At 40.9% G+C, this 24,061-nt stretch overlaps 1 protein-coding gene across 4 annotated transcripts in view; it reads right to left on the bottom strand.

The window, feature by feature from the left end:
* Positions 1 to 712: 712 nt before the first annotated feature.
* adat1 (adenosine deaminase tRNA specific 1) overlaps positions 713 to 24,061 on the bottom strand; it is a 76,251-nt gene continuing 52,902 nt past the window's right edge. The window contains exons 10-12 of one of the 4 annotated variants that reach the window (XR_015759933.1): positions 16,890 to 17,037; positions 14,112 to 14,250; positions 713 to 1,887 (exon numbers count right to left, since the gene is read on the bottom strand). Coding sequence is in view for 3 of the 4 variants with exons in the window: in XM_043706713.2 (XP_043562648.1) it covers positions 16,905 to 17,037 (133 nt within the window). In the remaining variant the exon portion in view is untranslated. Of the gene's footprint in view, positions 1,888 to 12,984; positions 14,251 to 14,308; positions 17,038 to 24,061 lie in introns of those variants that run through there. The other 3 variants (XM_043706713.2, XM_043706716.2, XM_043706712.2) reach the window with 3 other exon arrangements.

The following is a 24,061-nucleotide window of genomic DNA, read 5'->3' as shown; positions in this document are numbered from 1 at the left end:
TAGGGCAGAAAGAGTGAAAGCAGGCTTCCTGATATTTAGCTCCTCACCCTTTATATAGAGAACATCCTGACTCTAACCATTCCAAGGGCATGACTGTCCAAATCTTGCACTGGTATTGGAGGCTGCCCTTGACTTACTGCTGGGACCCCTATCTCGCTTGATTTGACTGAAGGTTTTCTGACAACTGTGACAATCTTCCTGCCTTTGTCTCTGCACTAAGCAGCAAGGCAATACAGCAGTTTTGTGAACCTGGCATCTCTGACTGAGGAGCAAGGTGCAAAAAGCCAAGATAAGACTGGAATGGCATGAGCATCCAAATGGGCTCAAAGTGAGTGAGTGCTAAGAGAGCGAAGGTGAACAGCCCAGACATGCAGCCTGTTCCAGTTCATGAGCTGGCAGTGTGTCCGTGAACACAAAGTGTTTTTCCTGCACTATTACAATGATAGTTATTGTTGCATCTTGAGGTGCAGTACTGAAGTTCAGAAGTGTTCTGTAAGTATCATGAGGGTTCTTCAGAGGCTGGCACATCTCAGATGCCAATGCCCTTGGGCAAAGGATACATTTAGCCAGTGCAATTGATTTTCCCTGAGTTGTTGGTGTCTCATGTTCAACATTAAAGATACTTGGAACAAGCAGTGAGCTGAAGTAATTTCAGGGGTTCACGATTAACTACCTAGTATAAAGTTAAAAATCACACAACACCAGGTTATAGTCCAACAGGTTTAATTGGAAGCACACTAGCTTTCAGAACACCGCTTCTTCATCAGGTACACAATTGTAAGGCACAGAATTTATAGCAAAAGTGTACAGTGTGATGTAACTGAAATTATACATTGAAAAATACCTTGATCTTTAAATAAAACTTAAGTGAGAAGTGGAAAATCTGTTTAATCTCGGTTACTTGTGGTTGGTTAAATCAAAAGTGGGAGAATTGGCTCTTAGTATTCCCAAATTTTCCAAGAAAGTTTGAGAAGATAGAAAAAGGAGAAACTTTTAGTATTAGCAAACAGGCTAGAATTGGGTTTAACTAGGGATAAGAGGAAGGCTGAAATGGTAATGGAGTTTAGGTATATCAGAGAAATAGTCAAGCGCAGTGGAGTTAGAAAAAATTAAATTGCAAATGAGACAACTAGTGTAATTGGAAGCACACTAGCTTTCGGAGTACTGCTCCATCAAGTGGTTGTGGAGGACACAATTGTAAGGCATTCTCAGGTTAACTGTAACAATTGGTGTTAGCTAGACAATATGTTGAAGGTGTTCTCTGTGTTCTCTGTCTGTGCTCTGTCTGGATTGACCTCCACTTCATAATAAATGTAAGTACTTTCTCTCTCTCCAGACGCCACTCACTCAGTCTGCAAACCTCGTTCCTGAGCAGTCAAACCTATGTCATGTTTTGAGTTGTTACCTCACCTCTGGAGCTCTGTCCTTCGATTCAGTTCCATGTTCGCTCTGGTTGACTCTGCTCCTCACATACTTATGCCCCTAATGCTGTTCACTGTCTGATGCTGCTGCTGTCACCACTCAGGCTGATAGTCCAGGTTCCACTCCTCAGATATTTATCTTGCTGCTGCTGTTCATCCACAAGTTCGTTCTCCTTTGCTCTGTTACTGCTGCTCAGACTGACATAATCCAGGTCATTCTCCTCAGGTATTTATCATACTGCCGCTGTTCAACCCCAGGTTTGCACTCCTTCACTTCTCAGACAAGCCTTCACCTTCCAGACAGATAGCGTGTTCTCACCAGTCACAAGTTTCCTTTGTCTAATTGAACAATGTGTTGTAGGATGCTGTTATAGTGCAATAGTAGTGTCCCCACCCCTAGATTGGGAGGTTCAGGTTCAAGTCCCACTTTCTCCAGAGTGTGTAATAACATCTCTGAACAGGTTGACTAGAAAAATAGGTTAAATAAAAGATCTTTTAAAATTTGAATAGTGCATTGTATCTAAACTGCTGTTTCTTAACAAACAGTAAACTGTCAGAAAATTGCTTACCATTGTTTGTAGAGTCAGAGTCAAACAGCTTGACTACCTATACTAGGTAGTCATGATTTGGAGATACAAAGTTAAAAATTTCACAACACCAGGTTATAGGCCAACAGGTTTAATTGGAAGCACACTAGCTTTTGGAGTGCTGCTCCATCAGGTGGTTGTGGAGGACACAATTGTAAGGCATTCTCAGGTTAACTGTAACAATTGGTATTAGCTAGACAATATGCTGAAGGTGTTCTCTGTGTTCTCTGTCTGTGCTATAATGTTTAGATGTTTGCTGTTTTAATAAATAAATAAAAGTCCCACTTATATAACAAAACAATAGAACTTAGTCTCTCAAAATTACAGCTAGGATACATCTTCCAGAATGCTCCATATCCTCTTATTTCAGAAATGCTCCTCCTTCGAATTCTTGCATCAGGATCGTCTCTCTCCGTCAATTCTAGTGTCAGAAATATTAGCTAAGAGTGCTACTGTACCTTTAGTCAGATGATGGTTCCGCTGAGAGAACTAATCTCTTTAAATGGCAGTATGCTCTCCACTAATTTTCAAATGCCTTCTTTATACCCTTGATGACCTACTACCTTCTTGCAATGTGATTGGTTCTAGATTGTCAAAACTACCAGATTTACATTTTATAGGCCCTAAATTGAAAAATCTGCTGTCTTGGTAAAAATGTTGCTTCGTCTGCTAACAGGACAACCTTTTTGTTACAAATGTTTCAATTTGAGCACCTAAAAACTGGCAAACTGCTGCCTAATCTCATTTTTAAATCTCTAAGCATAGAAAAAAAGCATCTTTTAAAGGGAACAACATTCTTCCTTCCTATCATTTTACAAGTAGAAATTCTAACATACTGCCTTCTAATTCACAAATACTCTACCAACTTTGCAGCACTTTCTATAGTTGTAGTCCGCTAAGAATAGACAGTGGGTGTGGGAGATCTGAGTTTGATGACGAGTGGGTAAGGTTGTGTAATCAGTTCCTGGATTATTGTCTGCTGTTGACACAAATTGATTTAGTTGATAAAAGTTTGAAATGGCAGGAGAACTCACCCCCATGGAATGCTCCACCCGCAATATGTGAAAAATCAGGGACACTTACAGGGTATATATATATATAGAGAGGAAGTCTGTTCAACTACAGCTCCTGATTTGCCACAGGGAGCACCTAGAGATGTGGATGGATTCACTACGGAGCATCCATGAGGCTGAGAATGTTGCGGATAATATATTTAGTGAGCTGGTCATACCACCAGTAAGGGCTACACAAAGAATTGGGTGACCACCAGCAAGATAGACAAGTCTAGGCAGTTTGTGGCCATTCCCCTCTTAAACAGGGTCAAATTGCACACAACACCAGGTTATAGTCCAACATATTTATTTGAAATTGCAAGCTTTCAGAGTTCTGTATCTTCATCAGGTGGGGGAAATTGCATTACTGATAATGGGAGGATATCTCAACTGTACTGAGGGACGGCACCTTGGAGGGTTCATTTAACAATGCCATATGAGCAGAACTCAAGAATAGGAAAGACAAAATCACTTAGATGGAATTGTACTACAGGCCTCCCAACAACCTGCAGGTGAAAGAGGAATGGTCAGATTTTGGAAAAATGTAAAACCAGCATTGTTATGGGTGATTTTAACTTCCCCTATATTGACTGAGACTCACTTAGGCTTGGAGGGGGATGGAATTTGTTAAGTGTGCCCAGAATAACCTTTTGAAACAATATGTTAAATATTGCAACTAGGGAAGGGGCCATACTAGACCTGACATTGGGGATGAGTCCAGCCAGGAGACTGAAGTTTCAATGGGGAAGCATTTCAGGAACGGTGACCATAATGTTGTAGTCATGATTTGGAGATGCCGGTGTTGGACTGGGTTGTACAAAATTAAAAATGACACAACACCAGGTTATAGTTCAACAGGTTTAATTGGAAGCACTAGCTTTTGCAGTGCCACTCCTTCACAACCACCTGATGAAGGAGCAGTGCTCGGAAAGCTAGTGCTTCCAATTAAACCTATTGGACTATAACCTGGTATTGTGTCATTTTTAACATAATGTTGTAAGTTTTAAGTTATTTATGGATAAGGATAACAGTCGCCCACAGGTGAAAGTATTAAGTTGGGGGAAGGCTAACCTCCACAATATTAGTCAGGAAATAGGGAATTTAGATTGGTGGCAGCTATTTAGGAGTAAATCCACATCAATATATGGCAATCCTTTAAAGGCCATTGATTAAAGATCAGGACCAGAATTTGCTGTGAAACTGAAGGACAAGGATGGCAAGATTTGGGAACCTTGGAAGACAAGAGAAATTGAGAGCTTAGGCAAAAAGAAAAAGGAGGCATATATAAAGTTTTGAAGACAGACAGTCATTGAAGAATCCAAAGATAACAGGAAAGAACTCAAACAAAAAATTAAGAACGTTCAAAGAGCCCAGGAAATGTCTTTGTGAAACAGGATTAAGGAAAATCCCAGGGTGTTTTATATATATATAAGGAGCAAAGGGTAGTTAGACAAAGGGTAAGTCCACTCAAGGACAAAGAAAGGAATTTATGCATGGAGTCAGAGGAAATGGGTGAGGTACCTAACAAATACTTTGCATCAGTATTCATAAAGGAGAAGGATATGGCGGAAGATGGGTCTTGGGAGAGGATGTTGATATTCATGGGCATGTCTACATAAGGAGGTGGTGTTGGGTGTTTTGAAAAGCATTAAGGTAGATAAGTCCCCAGGACCTGATGGGATCTATCCCAGAATGCTGAGGGAGGCAGGTGAGGAAATTGCTAGGGCCTTTGATTTCTCTTTAGTCAAAAAACTGATCCCAGAGACCTGGAGAATAGTCACATTGTTCCTTTGTTGAAGAAGTGCAATAGTGGGGAAATTACAGGCCAGTGAGCCTTACGTCGGTGGTAGGGAAATTATTGCAGAAGATACTTAGTGATAGATTTACTCACATTTGGAAAAAATATTGACTTATTAACAATAGGCAGCGTGGCTTTGTGCAGGGAAGGTCATGTTTCACAAAATTTAATTGTGCTTTTTGAGGAAATGACAAAGGTGATTGATGAGTTAAAAATCACACAACACCAGGTTATAGTCCAACAGGCTTATTTGGAAGCACTAGCTTTCGAGCACTGCTCCTTCATCAGGTGTTTGTGGAGAATAAGATTGTAAGACACAGAATTTATAGCAAATGTTTACAGTGTGATGTAACTGAAATTATATATTGAAAAAGACCTGGATTGTTTGTTGTCTTTCATCTTTTAGAATGACTATGTTGGTTTCAGTTCTTTCATATGTAAATCGCAAAACCTTTTTAAAAGTTACATTCTCAAGTGAACTTTAACAATTGGTGTCATGTCGGCCAGATAATGAATTAAGGTGTGAGCTACCCTGTGTGAGACTGTCTGCGTCATAATGGTCAGCCTGAATCTAATCTAAAAAAGGGATTTACAGAATCTTAGATGGATTCATGCAGTTTTTGAGCAAAATGAAATGTCAATCTGCAAGTACAAATTCACTCCATAAACTTATATGTGTATGTATGCATGTGAGTGTGCATGTGGCCCGGGGAGGTTATGAGTGTGAGACACTGTGTGTATGTGTGTGAGTGTAAAGGGGTATACTCTGTGAGAGGGTGCATGTGTGAGGGGGGGAATGTATGTGTGACCATATAAGAGAGGGTCTGCGTGAGTGTATGGGTCTGTAGGAATGTCTGTGTCTGTCTGTGTGTGTGCATGTGTGTAGTGCAATGGGATCACCTGTAGTGTGACATGAACCCAAAATCCTGGTTGAGGCCAACCCAATGGGTACTGAACTTAGCTATCAGCCTCTGCTCGGCCACTGCCTTGGAGGACAGTCACCTGAAGGTCTGAGGTCGAATGTCCCAGACTGCTGAAGTGTTCTCTGACTGGGAGGAAACACTCCTGTCTGTTGATTGTTATGTGGTAACTATTCATCTGTTGCCATAGCCTCTGCTTGGTCTCGGCAATGTACCATGGCTTAGGGCATCCATGCCTGCAGCATATGAGATAGACAACATTGGCTATCTCATATGCTGCCACGTACATGGTGGGAGGTGTCCCACGTGTTATGGTGGTGTCCGTGCCGACACTGACACGTCTTACAGCATCTACCGTGACAAGGTTGTATGGCGTTATCCTGAAAGCCGGGCAGTTTGCTACGAACAATGATCTGTTTGAGGTTTGGTGATTGTTTAAAAGCGAGAAGTGGAGGTATGTGGAAGGTCTTGGCGAGGTGCTCATCTTCATTGATAATGTGTTGAAGGCTGCAAAGAATAGTAGCTTTTCAGCACCTGGGAAGTACTGGACAACAAGGGGGTACCCTGGCAGTTGCAGCTCGTGTCTGTCTCCTGAGGAGGTTGTTATGGTTTCTCGCTGTGGCACATTGGAACCGGCGGTCAATGAGTTGGGCATCTTTTCCCGTTCTTATGAGGGCATCCTTGAGTACTTCCAGGTGCCTGTCACATTCCTCCTCATCTGAATAGATATCCTGTACGCATAGGGCTCGTCCATAGGGGATGGCTGTTTTAATGTGTTTCGGGTGGAAGCTGGAGAAGTGTAGTATTGTGAGGTTATTCATGGGTTTGCAGTAGAGTGAGATGCTAAGGTGCCCATCCATGATGGAGATGCAGACCCATACACTCATGCAGACCCTCTCTCATACTCACATTCACTCCCACTTGCATCCTCTCACAGACTTACACCCCTTTACACTCACATTCACACACATACAAACACACTCTCACAGACACTCATAGGTCCTGCACCCACAGGCCCCTACCGCGCACCCCCCCACCCAACACACCCACCCACATACACATGTAACTTTGTGGGGTGAATTTGTACTTGCAAAATTACATTTTAGTTTGCTCAAAAACTGCATGAATCCATGTAAGATTCTGTAAATTCATTTTTTTAGATTAGAATCAGTCTGACTATTGTAGCACAGCCAGTCTCACACAAAGAAGCTAACAACTTTAATACATTATCTGAGCGGACATGACACCAATTGTTAAAGTTCACTTGAGAATGTAACGTTTAAAAAAGTTCTATGATTTACATATGAAAGAACTGAAACCAACATGTTAATTCTAAAAGATGACAGACTTAACAAACAATCCAGATATTCTTCAATGTATAATTTCAGTTACATCACACTGTAAATTTTTGCTATAAGTTCTGTGTCGTACGATCATATACTCCACAACCACCTGAGTAGTGTTCAGAAAGCTTGTGCTTCTGTTGGACTATAACCTGGTGTTGTGTAATTTTTAACTTTGCACTGCCCATACCAACATTGGCATCTCCAAATCATGATTAATGAGGATAAGGTGTTAGATATTGTCTATGTGGACTTTAGCAAGGCCTTTGACAAGGTCCCTCATGGCAAGCTGATACAAAGATGAAGTTACATGGGATCCATAGTGAGTTGGTAAAATGGATGCAGAACTGGCTTCATCGTAAAAGAGAGTGTAACAGTGAAACTGTGTTTTTCTGACTGGAGATCTGTGACCAGTGACATTCAGCAGGGATCGGTGCTGGGATGCCTGATGTTTGTGACATATATAAATGAATTGGAGGAGACCTTCGGTGGCCTGATTAGTAACTTTGCGGATGACGCAAGGATTGGGGGAGCTGAGGTTAGGAAGATTGCCAGAAGATACAGCAGGATATACATAGACTGGAGACTTGGGCAGAGAAATGGCAGATGGAATTTAATTTCAACAAGTGAGGTGATGAATTTTGGAAGATCTATTGCAGGTGGGAAGTCAATGGAAGCAGTGTCAAAATACAGAGTATGCACACAGGTCCTCAGTTCCCTGAGAGTGGCAACAGAAGTGAATAAACTGGTCTGGGAGACATATGACATGCTCACCTTCATTAGTCAGGGCACAAGAGTATAAAGACTGCAAGTTGTGTTATAGCTGTGAAGAACTTCAGTAAGGTCACAGTTAGAATGTTGCATACAGTTCTGGTCACCACGCTACCAGAAGGATGTGAAGGCTTTGGACAGAATACAGAGACAGTGTACCTAAGGGTGGCTCAGTGGTTTGCACTTCTGCCTCACAGCACTAGGGACGCAGGTTCAATTCCAGCCTCAGGCGACTGTCTGTGTGGAGTTTGCACATTCTCCCTGTGTCTGCGTGGGTTTCCCCCCACAGTCTAAAGATGTGCTGGCCAGGTGAATTGGCCATGCTAAATTGCCCATAGTGTTAGATGAATTAGTCAGAGGGAAATGGGTGTGGGTGGGTTACTCTTCGGAGGGTTTGTGTGGACTTTTGGGGCCGAAAGCCACACTGTAGGGAATTAAATCTAAAAAAAATGTTGCCTGGTTTGGAGGGTACACTTGAATGTCAAAGGATGAGGAGAGACTTGATAGCAACTTACAAAACTATGAGAGAATGCATAGTCTGAGTCTTCTTCCCAAAACTTCAATTACTAAGGGGCATAGGTTTAAGGTAAATTGGGATAAATTTAAATAAGATGTGAGAGGCAAATTTTCGACAAAGAGGGTGGTAAATGCCTGGAATGCTCTGCCCGAGAAACTGGCGGAAGTGGATACAATAGCATCATTTAAGAGAAATCTTGACAGATACATGAATAGGCAGGGAATAGAGAAATATTGACTGCATAAAGGCAAAAGATTTTTCCCTTAAAAAGGCATAATGTGTCGGCCCAACCTTAGAACATAGAATAGTAAGCACAGAACAGGCCCTTCAGCTCACGGTGTTGTGCCGACCATTGATCCTCATGTAAGGTAAACCCAATATACGAACCCTCAAATTTCTGTGACCATATGCATGTCCAGCAGTCTCTTAAATATCCCAATGACCTCGCTTCCACAACTGCTGCTGGCAACGCATTCCAGGCTTCTACAACTCTCTGCGTAAAGAACCCCTCTGACATCCCCTCTATACTTTCTGCCAAACAGCTTAAAACTATGACCCCTTGAGTTAACAATTTTTGCCCTGGGAAAAAGTCGCTGGTTATCAACTCTATCTATGCCTCTCATTATGTTGTACACCTCAATTAGGTCCCCTCTCTTCCTTCTTTTTTCCAATGAAAAAAGTCCGAGCTCAGTCAACCTCCCTTCGTAAGATAAGCCCTCCATTCCAGGCAGCATCCTGGTAAACCTCCTCTGAACCCTCTCCAAAGCATCCACATCCTTCCTATAATAGGGCGACTAGACTTGACACAGTATTCCAAGTGCGGTCTAACCAAAGTTTTATAGAACTGCAACAAGACCTCACGGCTCTTAAATTCAATGCCCCGTTAATGAAAGCCAAAACACCGTATGCTTTTTTAGCAACCCTGTCCACTTGGGTGGCAATTTTAAGGGATCTATGTCCCTGCACACCAAGATCCCACTGTTCCTCCACACTGCCAAGAATCCTGTCTTTAATCCTGTACTCAACTTTCAAGTTCGACCTTCCAAAATGCATCACTTCACATTTATCCAGGTTGAACTGAATCTGCCACCTCTCAGCCCATCTCTGCATCCTGTCAATGTCACGCTGCAGCCTACAACAGTCCTCTATACCGTCAACGACACCTCCAACCTGTGTGTCATCTGCAAACTTGCTAACCCATCCTTCAATCTCCTTATCCAAGTCATTAATAAAAATTACAAAGAGTAGAGGCCCAAGAACAGAGCCCTGTGGAACACCACTCACCACTGTCCTCCAGGCAGAATACTTTCCTTCTACTACCACTCGCTGTCTTCCGTCAACCAGCCAATTCTGTATCCAGGCAGCTAAATTTCCTTGTATCCCATTCCTCCTGACCTTCTGAACAAGCCTACCATGGGGAACCTTATCAATTGCCTTGCCGAAGTCCATATACACCACATTCACCGCTCAATCCTCATCAACTTGTCTAATAACATCCTCAAAGAACTCAATAAGAATTATGAGGCATGACCTGCCCCTCACAAAGCCGTGCTGACTGCATTTAGTCAAGCCATGCTCTTCCAGATGGTCATAAATCCTATCCCTCATAATCCTTTCTAACACCTTGCAGATGACAGACGTGAGACTGACTGGTCTGTAATTGCTGGGGATTTTCCTATTTCCTTTCTTGAAGAGAGGAATTACATTTGCCTCCCTCCAGTCCTCAGGTATGACTCCGGTGGAGGGTGAGGATGCAAAGATCTTCGCAAGTGGTGAAGCAATCACATTTCTTGCTTCCCAAAGCAGCCGAGGACAACTCTGGTCTGGCACCTGTACCTCCACACATATCATCTATTGCATCCTTTGCACCCGATGTGGCCTCCTCTATATTGGGGAGACGGGCTGCCTACTTGCGGAGCGTTTCAGGGAACACCTCTGGGACACCCGGACCAACCAACCCAACCACCCTGTAGCTCAACATTTCAATTCCCCCTCCCACTCCACCCAGGATATGCAGGTCTTTGGACTCCTCCATCGTCAGACCACAGCGAAACGACGGTTGGAGGAAGAACGCCTCATCTTCCGGCTAGGAACCCTTCAAGATTTCACCAGTTTCCTCATTTCCCCTTCCCCCAGCCTGTCTCAGTCAAATCCATCAAATTCAGCACCGCCTTCCTAACCTGCAATCTTCTTCCCGACCTCTCCGCCCCCACCCCAGTCTGACCTATCACCCTCACCTTGACCTCTTTCCACCTATCACATTTCCGACGCCCCTCCCCCAAGTCCCTCCTCCCTATCTTTTATCTTAGCCTGCTGGACCAACTTTCCTCATTCCTGAAGAAGGGCTAATGCCCGAAACGTCGATTCTCCTGTTCCCTAGATGCTGCCTGACCTGCTGCGCTTTTCCAGCAACACATTTCCATCCCTGGCGACTTGTCAATCTGAATGTTTGTCAAAAGTTTCAGCACATCAGCTTCCTCAATCTCTATCTGTTCCAGCAAGCTTACCTGATCCTCAATGGTTTCATCACTACAAGGTCCTTTTCTTTAGTAAAGACAGAAGCAAAAAACACATTTAGGGCTTCCCCTACCTCCTCAGACTCTATACACAAGTTCCCTATGCTATTCCTGATCGACCCTACTCTTTCTTTGACCATTCTCTTATTCCTCACCTATGTGTTAAATGCCTTTGGATTCTCCCTAATCCTTCCTGCCAAGCCTTTTTTGTGCCCCCTCCTGGCTCTCCTCAGACCATTTTTGAGCTCCTTCCTCGCCTGCCTGTAATCCTCTCGAGCTGAGCAAGACCCTTGCTTCCTCCACCTTACGTAAGCTGCCTTTTTTCTTTTGACGAGAAGCTCCTCTATTCTCGTCATCCAAGGTTCCTTTATCTTACCCCTTCTTGCCTGTCTCAGAGGAACACATTTTTGCATCACTCGCAACAGCTGTTCCTTAAACAGTCTCCACATGTCTATAATGCCTTTACCATGGAACAATTGCTTCCCAGTCCATGCTTCCCAACTCATGTCTGATAGCATCATAGTTTCCTTTTCCCCAATTAAATATCCTCCCATTGTGCCCGCTTCTCTCCTTCTCCATAGCTGTGTAGAATGTGAGGCAGTTGTGGTCACTATCACCAAAATCTGACACCTGCCCCAGCTCATTGCCGAGCACCAAATCCAAAATGGCCTCTCCCCTTGTCGGCCTGTCAACGTACTGAGTTAGGAAACCCTCCTGAACACACCTTACAAAAACAGCTCCTTCCAAACCATCTGCTCGAAGGTGGTTCCAATCAATATTGGGAAAGTTAAAGTCACCCATTACAACAACTCTACTACATTCACACTTTTCCAAAATCTGCTGACCTATGCTTTCTTCAACCTCCCTGCTGCTATTGGGGGCCTGTAGTAAACCCCTAACGAGGTGACTGCTCCCTTACTGTTCCTAATTTCCACCCATACTGACTCAGTAGGCAGACCCTCCTCGACAATGGTAACTTCTGTAGCTATGATACCCTCTCTGATTAGCAGTGTTACACCCCCTCCTCTTTTTCCCCCCTCCCTATTCCTTTAAAATGTTCTAAACCCTGGAACATCCAGCAACCATTCCTGCCCCTGAGAAACCCATGTCTCTGTTATGGCCACAAAATCATAGCACCAGGTACTGATCCATGCTCTAAGCTCATCACTTTTATTCCTGATACTCCTTGCATTAAAGCAAACACACTTTAACCGATCCCTTGGTTCTTTCTCAGGAAATTCCTTCCCACTGGCTGTGCTACCTCTTGCTATTGCCTCACTTCCATCAACTGTCACCACCGGTATATAGCTCAGCTTACCACTCCCCTGCCATACTAGTTTAAACCCTCCTGAACCACTCGAGCAAACCTTCCACCCAGGACATTGGTCCCCTTCCAGTTCAAGTGCAACCCGTCCTTCATGTACAGGTTTCACTTTCCCCAGAAGGCATCCCAATTATCTACATATCTGAAGCCCTCCCTCCTACACCAGCTGCGCAGCCACATGTTAAGCTGCGCTCGCTCCCTGTTCCTCATCTCACTTTCTCGTGGCACTGGTAGTAAACCAGAGAACACTACACTGTTCGTCCTGCTCTGCAGCTTCCACCCTAACTCCCTGAAATCACTTTTTATATCCTCGATCCTTTTCCTGGCTATATCATTGGTGCCTTGATAGGCTGAAGGGCCTTTTTTTGTGCTGCACTGTTCTTCGTTCAGTAGAATGAAGAAATATGGCTGGTAGTTTTGGAGTCGTGTGTTTGGCCCTGTAGTCTTTGGAGAAAAGAGTCTTTGTTCCTCCCTTGGGCTGATTAGATTAGATTCGCTACATGTGGAAACAGGCCCTTTGGCCCAACAAGTCAACACCGACCCTCCGAAAAGCAACCCACCACCCTGTGCCTAATGCACCCTACACTATGGGCAATTTAACATCGCTAATTCACCTGACTTGCACAACTTTGGACTGTGGGAGGAAACCCACACAGACACGGGGAGAATGTGCAAACTCCACACAGACAGTCGCCCAAGGCTGGAATTGAACCTGGGACCCTGGTGTTGTGAGACAGCAGTGCTAACCACTGAGCCACCGTGTCGTCCCCTATTATGCTTGTAGAGGAACTCTGAGTCTTCCCAAGATGATGGTAACTCATTCCCCTAGATCCTCTCTCTCTCCCCTATCTACACTTGTTGATACACATTTTAGGGGCTGGTAACCTATGATGTGTTGAACTCCTGTGTAACCCCTTTTAGCCATTGGTGTTGAGCAGCTACTCATGATGCCAGGATAATCATTGTTCCCTTGCCTGCCTTCATTTAAGGATTAGTTTTCCTACAGAGTTAGCTTATTTAAATTCTCCTTTCTTCTGTTTGCATTTTAATTATAGTGTAAAAACAGAATGCGCTTTACTTCAAACCTGGTAGTTTGACCAACTGAATTGCATCTGAAACAGAATGTCTGGTACTTGCCTTTTAAAAATAAGAAATGTTGGGGTGTAGGCTGTCTTCTTAATATATTTTGAGGGGGTTTGGTTTGCTCCATAACAATATACATTATAAATCCAGAGATATGTTGTATTTTGCAACAAGGACAATCCTCTCAGAAAATATAACAACAAGGGCAAGCCTGATTTGCACCACTAATACTCTAGTTAGGTGCCACATAGCTTTACTATGCATCGTTATTATGCTACTGTCATGGTAGCTCCAAACATATTACTTGCTAGTAATGGATTTTGAGGAGGATCAGACTAAATTACTCAAGTGCTCAAATTCTTGAGATGCCAAGTGGTATTTGTAAATTAATCTCCTGCGTAATGTCAAAGTACAATATTCTTGTAACAGCAGTGAGAGAAAAACGAACTGGATCTAATTACAGCATATAAGAGGCCTTCTAGTGCTGGTATTGAACTGAAGTCTGTCTTTCATGTAATCTCTGTTTTTTAAGAGGGGTCTTTGCATTGCTTCCTAATTTTTATGTAAGGAGAACAATGAAATAAACATTTATCATGTATATTCTTCTTTGCATAGCAAAGTTAAAGAATTGTTTAACAGCGTAATAAAGATGCTACTTCCCTGGCTTTAGGTTAGCTAATGTCTTAGCTTTATTGTAAACATAAACTCAAGATATCTGAAAAAAATGTAATAAAAGATGAGAATGAACATTGCTCACTCTTCTCAAAATGGAAACTTGCCTAATATGTTGTAGATTGTAATAGGAAACTTATGTGCTTTCTTTGTTATGACAGCCTTTCGCAATTCAAATCCTTAAGTCTGCAATTTTGTTTCAGTACTGTTCAGGAGTGCATTTCCAGGGGCTTGTAAAAGATCAGCCTGAAAAGTAAGTTTGTAAAAAAGAAAAGTTTCAGTTAATATGCTAAACAAGCAAAGTCTGTGACTTTAATTTCTGATCAAATTTCACACATATTGCCTGTGCGAGAAAGCTTTATTTAAAGAACAATTTTGTAATTTGTGATGAACGGGATCAGATTTATATAATATATATATATCACGTTGAGTTAGCATTTTAAAAAATGTGGAAGTTGGGGTTAAAAATAAACTAGGTCAGATAGTCTTTCCAGAATGGTGACTTAATTCAGTATGTTCAGACAGCAGAGACCCCAGAGTGTTAGTAGAAAAGTGTATGTATTACACTGGCTTACTACAGGGACAGTAAACCGTGAGGTCCATGAGGTTATTTTCAATAATGAAGGGTTGATTTTAGTTTACGAAACTCAGATTGAAATTTTATGGGAGTTCACAGTAAATCTGATTGGGGTAAATATAGTTACTCTCCTTGAAAAGGAGTACAGAACAGTTCAGGGAAAGCAACAGTTACCTCAGTTGAAGAGTTTGGGTTGTGTACTTCCAGACCAAGAGTGTTTGGTTCGAAATCTGCAGACCATTAAAATTTGAGGAAATCTAAGCCCTCAATTTTGAGAGAATTCATGTAAGATAACTTCACAGTTCACAGAAAAACACCAGGAAATTAAGTTACACTAAATTAAAGATATTAATATTGATCTAGGTTTGAATTGCTGTAAAGTGATGGAGAATAGATTGAAACTTCTGTTTTCCTGGGTGTTAAGGTTTTTAAAATTCTAACTGTGTTGTACATTGAGATAACTCATTTTCTTTGTTTACATCTTTTCTGTAATAAATTTCTGTTCTTGTGTTAAAGAAACTCTGCAGTCCTGAGAAGCTATATTTGAATGAATGACCACTGTGTTAATTTTTTAAAGAAGTGTGATCTCCTATGTTAGATTTCATTCTGGGATTTGACTTGTCTACTGATACAATTGGTTAGGATTACAACATTTCCAAATGCTTTGTCATATATAGAATGTAGCATCATAGATTTAAGTAGTGAGTATCATACTTGCATTTAGATGTTAACAATATGGATACTTTTTGTCTATTTGAGATGCATATCAGTGAGTATTTGAAGTTTGTACAATAGTGAGTGTCATTAGTGTTCAATGAAGGCAAATTTCTTCATCAAGGAAGATTTAAAGTCCATATTTCATAAAAAGCTAATCTCATGAAAAGCCATTGTCTTGACAAATTAACTTTTGTTCTTTCTCCATAATTTCTGCCAGACTTGCTGAGTATTTTTTGTTTTCAGATAGTTAATCTTTTCCAATAACAATCCTTTCATTTCCAAAGTACTTTATTAGCATTTTGGATTGTCCTGAGGACATGAAGGGCTGAATTTTGTTGATCCAATTAGCATGCTAACATTGTGACTGTTTCTCAGTCACAATCCTGCTGGAAGTCAATGTGCATCAACTGGCAGTAATTTGCAGAAGACTACCTGTTACTGAATTATCTTCATGATATCTATTCTATGGCTGGTAGTGTAGCACTGAGGCAACATGTCAATGTTAAGAGTACAGACACAGCACATCGGATAAGGGACATGCCTCAACACCTTCAACATAGATGTACACACATTACAGGACAGTTCAACAGAGAGATCTACTCTAGGGATTCAGCACACATTACTCATAGCCACCGCAACATCTGCATTCTTACACCACTAAATGGTTGTGGCGTACATGCTGCTTTATATGGTTCCTTGCTTATTTGCATATTCTGAATTGTCTAATTCTTTTTTTCTCAAAATTCTAAATTTCTGCCATTTCATTTAAGGGTTACCTTACTGTATAGCTGTATCACTTGCTGGCAGTGTGAAATCTGCGTACCTTTGCTACGATTTCAGTACCTCATGAAATGCCTCCTTAACTGGTTCCCTGTTACTACTGAGTAGGCCACACTCCCACAGAAGTCAAAATGGTTTCATAATAGTCAGCCAGCACACTATGCTGCAGCACAAATATTCTGGCTCCCCTACCTTCAGATCTGTTTCTACAGCCTTTACAAAATTCAGCACAAAATATTGCATTAAATGAAGGTCTTTTCTGATTTGGTAAAGACAATGTCAGCTTTTCTGAGTGATTTACCAGCAATCAAGCTACTATCAATAAATTTACAATGACACACATTTTAATTTCATTTCATTCTTTTTGCAAGCAATTCTATAAATCTTCTTTAATAGAACTTGGAGCAGAATTCGAAGTGAGTAAAAGACAACTGTAGAATACATTAGCCATGTCAAAGAAAAACCTTCCTAAATTTGATACTAGAAAAAATGTCATGGTCAGGCGGTTAGAAAAATGATGATGCTTCTCCATTTTACATCAAACTTAATTAATACCTTATTGCTTGCTGAGTGTATCTCATCTAATTATATTATAAATTTCAGTTACTACTCAAGTCTGTGCAGACAGATATAGAAATCCAGGTTTAGCAACATTAAAGTCTAGTAACTAAAAATAATATTTACTATATACATTTAATCCACTTCATGTTAACTGACAATTTTTTTGTTAAAAAATCTGAAATTTGGATCTATTGAGATCTACGTATAATCATCCAGACAGAGCTGACTTTAATTATTTCTGCTACATTACTTTGCTGCTGCATCTCTACTGAAATTGCATAAGGTCCCTTGGGGTTCGCACCCAAGTAACAAATGCCTGCTTCTGTATTTCATTCCACGCTTGCTGATAATTTGTTGCAGCTTCCTTGAATTCCCAGTAGGTTTTTAATGTTTTATTTCTGTTAAAAGAATAAAAAAAGTAACTTTTAACAACAAGTTTATTATCACAATTAACAATATATCAATATAATAAACATATACAAATGTAAAGAAGTCAGATACATTAGCAGTTCCTCGTGGTTGAGTTAACTTTAACAGCATTGCTTCTCTTTATTAAATTTAGTTTCACATCTGTCCAATTTAAAATTGCATCATGGATCTGCTTTGTGCTCTGGGGACTGATACATCACCAAATTTTAATCTCTTGTAGCTACAGAGGTACAAAAAAAGCGTAGAATGCTAGCTTCTCACTATCTAGTCTTGCTTTTTTTTACAAATACCTGATGTATGTTGCAATTGTAAATGTTGCCATCCAGTCTTATTTTCTGCTGGCATCTAATCTCACTTTGCTGTAATGTTATAATTAAAGGGTTCTGCTTTCAGTCTACATTGAAACACAATGACAAAACCACAAAACAAAATAGAATTATGTTTTAGCATTAAGAGCTACACTATAGAAAACATAGTTGATAACAATGGTAAGGCATCAGCTAAAATGGTGAAACTGATTATCATATAGATTGATTGTAGATATTTGTTTTGTATCAGATACTTTCTGTTTCAATGTGCCATCCATTCCAATGTGAATGGAAAAGATTTAGAATACTCAGTGAAAAGTATAATAACTGACTTTTTGAAAAATGAAATACAAGCAATCCCAGGATGCAAATGGTTCCATTCTGGAGTCTGTTCGCAAATCAATTTCTATGCAAGTTGGAACAAATGCAGAACAATATAAAGCAGCCATTCGTATGTACAGGAAATGTTTCTATGTTGGCTCTTTAAAATAATACATCGTATCATCCTCTGTCTCTGGTCCTCACTCTTAACAACTTCTCCTTCCAATCCTCCCACTTCCTCCAAACCAAAGGAGTAGCCATGGGCACCCGCATGGGCCCCAGCTATGCCTGCCTCTTCATCGGATATGTGGAACAGTCCATCTTCCGCAGCTACAATGGCACCACGCCCCACCTTTTCCTCCGCTACATCGATGATTGTATTGGCGCTACCTCGTGCTCCCACGAGGAGTTTGAACAGTTCATCCACTTTACTAACACCTTCCACCCCAACCTCAAATCTACTTGGACCGTCTGAGTCTCCTCCCTCCCCTTCCTAGACCTCTCCATTTCTATCTCGGGCGATTGACTCAACACAGACATTTACTACAAACTGACCAACTCCCACAGATACCTAGATTACACCTCCTCCCACCCTGCCCCCTGTAAAGATGTCCTCCCATATTCCCAATTCCTTCGCCTCTGCCACATCTGCTCCCAGGAGGACCAATTCCACTACCGAACAGCCCAGACCACAATTTCCCCTCCGACATGGTCGATGATGCTCTCCACCGCATCTCCTCCACTTCCGCACCTCTGCCCTTGAACCTCGCCCCTCCAATCGCCACCAGGACAGAACCCCACTGGTCCTCACCTTCCACCCCACCAACCTTCGGCTACATCGTATCATTCTCCGTCTCTGCGAATCCTCTTTAAAATTATATTCCTGTGTAGGATCGTTTTTCTAAGTAGGTTGGATGTTCGTAAATTGGAGATCCCTGTACTTAGAAAATATACAAACCAAAATAATTGGGATATAGAGACAGACCTATCAGGTTTTGCTTCCTGGCTTCATCAATTTCATTTTTAACTTCAATTTCTGTTCTTTTTCAAATAGTTTCTCCACTAGCACATTAGTTAGTGAGGATACCTACTCTACAGATTCCAATTTGATTTCTTCTTCGCATCTCACAGTCAAATGTTCATTGCCCAACATCAAGTTAGATACTAGGAATTTTCCCATACTGGAACTGAAATGTCATGCAATTCAATATATTTGATTTAGCTTAGATATTCAGGAAATTTTTTTTTAGATTAGATTACTTACAGTGTGGAAGCAGGCCCTTCGGCCCAACCAGTCCACACCGACCCGCCGAAGTGCAACCCACCCAGACCCATTCCCTACATTCATCCCTGCCCCAAACACTACGGGCAATTTAGCATGGTCAATTCACCTAACCTGCATATTTTTGGACTGTAGGAGGAAACCGGAGCACCCAGAGGAAACCCACTGTGCCACCGTGCTGCCCACAAATAAATGTGAGAGACAGAGTGAAGTGCGAGATTTGCATAGGTTGTCTTGTTGAACTCATAAAAATAGAGTATTTACAGACTGACTTTTGTAACAAAGAAAAACAAAAAACAATACAACATAGGAACAGGTCTTTTGGCCTCCAAACCCATGCCAACACATTTTGCTCTTCCATGCTAAAACTGCCTTCACTTACAAGAACCATATCCTTCTATTCCCGTCCTATTCATGTATTCATACATAGTTTAAAGGCTCGCAATAGAGTTTAAAGTCAATTAAGCACATTTGAATTGGAGTCATTACTATAACATAGGAAATATGGCAGCCAATTTACACATGGCAAGCACCAACAAATAATCAATTTTAGTGATTATGAATGAGGAACAAACATTGATTAGGATATATTTGCAAAGCACATCAAAAAGTACAATGGGAGTTTCATTTGTGTAGTATCTGTAACAAACTCTGTAGCAATATTTAGAAAGACTGCATGTACAAAATCACTGCAATGACCAGAAAAAGCTTCTTCCACTTTCTGTAGTTTACCTAAGTGATTGTTATACTGAGTTAGTTACAAATGCTTATTAAGATAGCTGATTACAGTTGTAATAGATTTTAATGTCACTTAGTGATTCAAGAAACTGACTGGAAAAAACAGGATACTAATTTACATAGCATGATTAGACAGTACTTATTGGTCGGGCCATTATTGGCATGGAGATGCAGCAGGAATAATAAACTCAATTCTCAGACTAGGCAAGTAGACTGCTTTGGCAGGTTGTTACAATGGGAATGCAACAGAGATTGACAGCTCTCACCTTTCTTTCTAATCGAAGATGCTGTAGGGTATATACACATTTGTACAAGGTATACCTGCATAAAACAGGCTTCTGTGTGTTAATATATGTAGCGTCTAGCACACGCAAATGCATCAACTGTACATCAAGTGGCACATAACATCTTAATTTGTTTTCTGGTGTAATACTTAATAGTCTGGATTACTTACTAAACAATGTCCAATAGCAGCATCACTTCTAATAGCGGGCATACTGATCTGAGGATCAATATGGAATGGTTGAACACATTGCAATGGTCACCATCTGATAAATACAAACCAGTACTAGCCCAAACTTCTTTAAAGTCTTCATGTTTCAAAAAGGTGAAGATGTTGGCAAACTAATTCAGTTTATCATTATATTGCTTTGTTGATTCAATACTTTATTTCTGCATGGTTGATGATCCAATTTATTGAGGAGAAAGTGAGGAATGCAGATGCTGGAGATCAGAGCTGAAAATGTGTTGCTGGAAAAGCGCAGCAGGTCAGGCAGCATCCAAGGAACAGGAGAATCGACGTTTCAGGCATAAGCCCTTCCTCAGGAATCCTGAGGAAGGGCTTATGCCCGAAACGTCGATTCTCCTGTTCCTTGGATCCAATTTATTGAGCCCTTTAAAAATTATTTCAAAAGAAAATCCAGAATTGATGCGTTTACCAACAAGTTAACAAAAATAAATATGTTAGCACACAAATAGTTTACATTTTGGGATTTTTTTTTCCTAAACTTCAAAGGTCAAAACTATTTCTTCAGTAACTTTCCCATTTATGATAGATAATATGTGTTACATGCAAGAAAAAAAAAGAATGTTTTGCCCATTTTCTTGTGGACTGTAACAAGAACAAACATGGATTTTGTGAAGATATCATCGTATCTGACACTGAACATTAGTTTCAACAAAAGCACAGGGCTCAGCTGTCAAAATCACTTCAAATGAAATAAATGTTAACTATAATTGAAAAAGAAACTTTAATATGAAATGAGTGGCACATAACATTCACACCATAGAGAAACTAGGCAATAGTCTTCTCCAACAAGACAGAAGTTGAACATCTCACCTTGCAGAAATGAGCATTAGCTTTGCTGAACCCTTCACAATCAACATCCTGAGGGTAACAGATGACCAGAGGTATAAATGCTGTGACCCAAGTGCAGATTCTGAGACGAAAGTCATCTCCTGTCTCCTTAGAGCTTATCCACCATCCACAAGTGCATTGAGTATAGGAGTTGTGGCTGTATAGGGCATTGGTTAGGCCACTTTTGGAATATTGCATGCAGTTCTGTCTCCCTGCTATAGGAAGGATGATGTGAAACTTTAAAGCGCTCAGAAAAGATTCACAAGGATTTTGACAGGGTTGTAGGGTTTGAGCTACAGGGAGAGGCTGAAGAGGCTGGAGCTATTTTCCCTGGAGTGTTGTATGCTGAGGGGTGACCTTATAGAGGTTTATAAAATCATGAGGGACATGGATAGGGTGAATAGACAAGATCTTTTCCTCAGGGTGGGTTGAGTCCAAAATTAGATGGATGTTGAGGGTGAGAGGGGAAAGATTTAGAAGGGACCTAAGGGGCAATGTTTTCATGCAGAGGATGGTGCGTTATGGAATGAGTTGCCAGAGGAAGTGGTGGAGGCTGGCACGAATACAACATTCAAAAGCATCTGGATGGGTATATGAATAGAAAGGATTTAGAGGGATATGGGCAAATGGAACTAGATTTACTTAGGATATCTAATCAGCATGGACAAGTTGGACCAAAGGTCTGTTTTCGTGTTGTACATCTCTCTGACTCTAAGTCAGGTCTGTGATGTAATACTCTCCGTCAGCCTGGATGAATACAGCCAAAATTGCCCACAAGCAGCTCAGGACCATCAAGGACAAAGCAACCTGACTTATTGGCACACTATTCTCCACCTTAAACATTCATTTCCTTCACCATAGTATAATATGCATCATATACAAGATGAACTGCAGTGACTCACCAAAGCTGCTCTGACAGCATCTTTGAAACCCACAACCTGTACCATGTAGAAGAACTCAGTCAGCAGATACATGGTACACCACCATCTAAAATTTCCCTTTCAAACCACATACCATATCACTGTACCGTCATTGGCACAGGAACAAAGTACTGGATCTACCTTCCCAACAACACTGTGGCGCCACCTGTACTAGACTGACTGCAATGATTCAAGAAAGTGACTTACAACCATCTCTTCAAGCCCAATTAGGAATGGGAAACAAATGTTGGCTTTGCCAGCAATTACATGAAAAACAATGCAGAAGATAAATTCTGTGGCTTAAATATGGTCTGAACCATACTTGGCGTCAACTAAGTCTTCCGACATAACAGTGACAATGCTTCATAACAGTTCAGTGTAAAATGTCCTCAGGACATGAGAAAACACACTATAAATATATACAGGTTCTTTCTTTCTAGGTCACAATATCAGTAACTATTTCACATATTTGAAGCAAACATATAGTTAATATCTATCTTTTCTTCAGACTCTATTAATTTCCTTTAAAAATAAGTCTTTGTACAAAGTAGGACATGCAATTACCCCAGGCTACAAGCTTCTGTGGAAATTGAAAGGAAGTAACTTTCTTGTATTTTTTTAAAAAGCTTATTTAAAGATGAACAGTTGTTGGTAACATAAAACAGCCACATTCTCCTGGCTGGTATGGGTCCAGTTAGCACAAACACGCAAGGCAAGTAAAATACATAATTTATCTTTCAGTACAAAGAATGGTTTATAGTCCCAAAGAAAAACAATAGATAATTTGTTATGTGCAGCCTATTAAGGGCTTCTGACAAAGTCAAACAAGAAACAAATAGATTATCCTCAGTATCGGAAATAAAATTTGAAGCTCTCTGCCAGGTAACAGAATAATTACATTATCTTGACATCTCCCTTTTAGACATCTTCTAAACATTTCCCCACTTTTACAATCCTTTTGTGCAAAGCTTTTCCTTGATTTTCTTTTATTAAGTTCCAATCAAATTCTAAGATAGTTTTCCCTTATTTTGGATTTTTCAGAGGAGAGATTAATCATTTTGGTAATGTCCTGCTGATTTCCTTCATTACTTTCAAATCTCACCTGATTCACCATTATGTAATCTCTTCAATCCAGCTATTGTTCTGATGTGTTTGCTGATAATTGCACGATGTTCAGCACTATGAGCAACTTCAACACAAAGTCACGGCAGAAGTAAGCCGTTTAGCCCATCAAGTCTGCTCCACCACTCAAAGTTATCATGATAATCCTCAACTTCATTTAGCTGCATTTTCCCTATAACCTTTGGTTCCCTTACAGATTAACAATGTCTATCTCACCCCTAAATACACTTAAATCAAAGTCATACGTTTCTCTGCAGCAGTGAATTCTATAGATTCTCTACCCTCGAAGAAGAAATTTCTCATCTCTTTTAAATGGGGAGTCCCTTATTCTGAGATTATCCCATTTAGTTCTAGACTCTCCCTAAAGGGGAAAACAACCCCTCTGCATCTACATTGTCAAGTCTCCTATTCATAGAATCCCTACAGCGTGGAACAGGTCGTTTGGCCCAACAAGCCCACACTGACCCTCTGAAGAGTAACCCACCCGGACCCATTGCCCTACCCTATTACTCTACATTTCCCCTGATTAATGCACCTAACCTGCATATCTCTGAATACTATGGGCAATTTAGCATGGCCAATTCACCTAACCCACATATCTTTGAACTGTGGGAGAAAACCGGAGCACCTAGAGGAAGGCCACACAGACACCGGGAGAAAGCGCAAGCTGGAATCGAACCCGGGTCCTTGGCACTGTGAGTCTTCTATTTTAATAAGATGCCTCCCATTTTTCTAAACTCCAAAGTGTAGTCAACTCCAACTTAGTCAATCTCTCCTCCTCAGAAAATCCCTCCATATCCAACTTCAGCCGAGTGAACTTTCCCTGGTCTGTCTCCAATGCTTGTATATATTTACACAGATAAGGGGAACAAAATTGCTCACAGTATTTTAAATGTGATCTAACTAATGCTTTATTTAGTTTCAGCAAGACGTTCTTATTTTTAT

The sequence above is a fragment of the Chiloscyllium plagiosum genome, unplaced genomic scaffold (assembly GCF_037043375.1).
Source record: "Chiloscyllium plagiosum isolate Xiang-an unplaced genomic scaffold, Cpla_swu_hap1 HiC_scaffold_17, whole genome shotgun sequence".
In the NCBI taxonomy this organism is placed as follows: domain Eukaryota; kingdom Metazoa; phylum Chordata; class Chondrichthyes; order Orectolobiformes; family Hemiscylliidae; genus Chiloscyllium; species Chiloscyllium plagiosum.
Note: the sequence above shows the minus strand (reverse complement) of the source record. Positions and strands in the feature narration are given on the sequence as shown.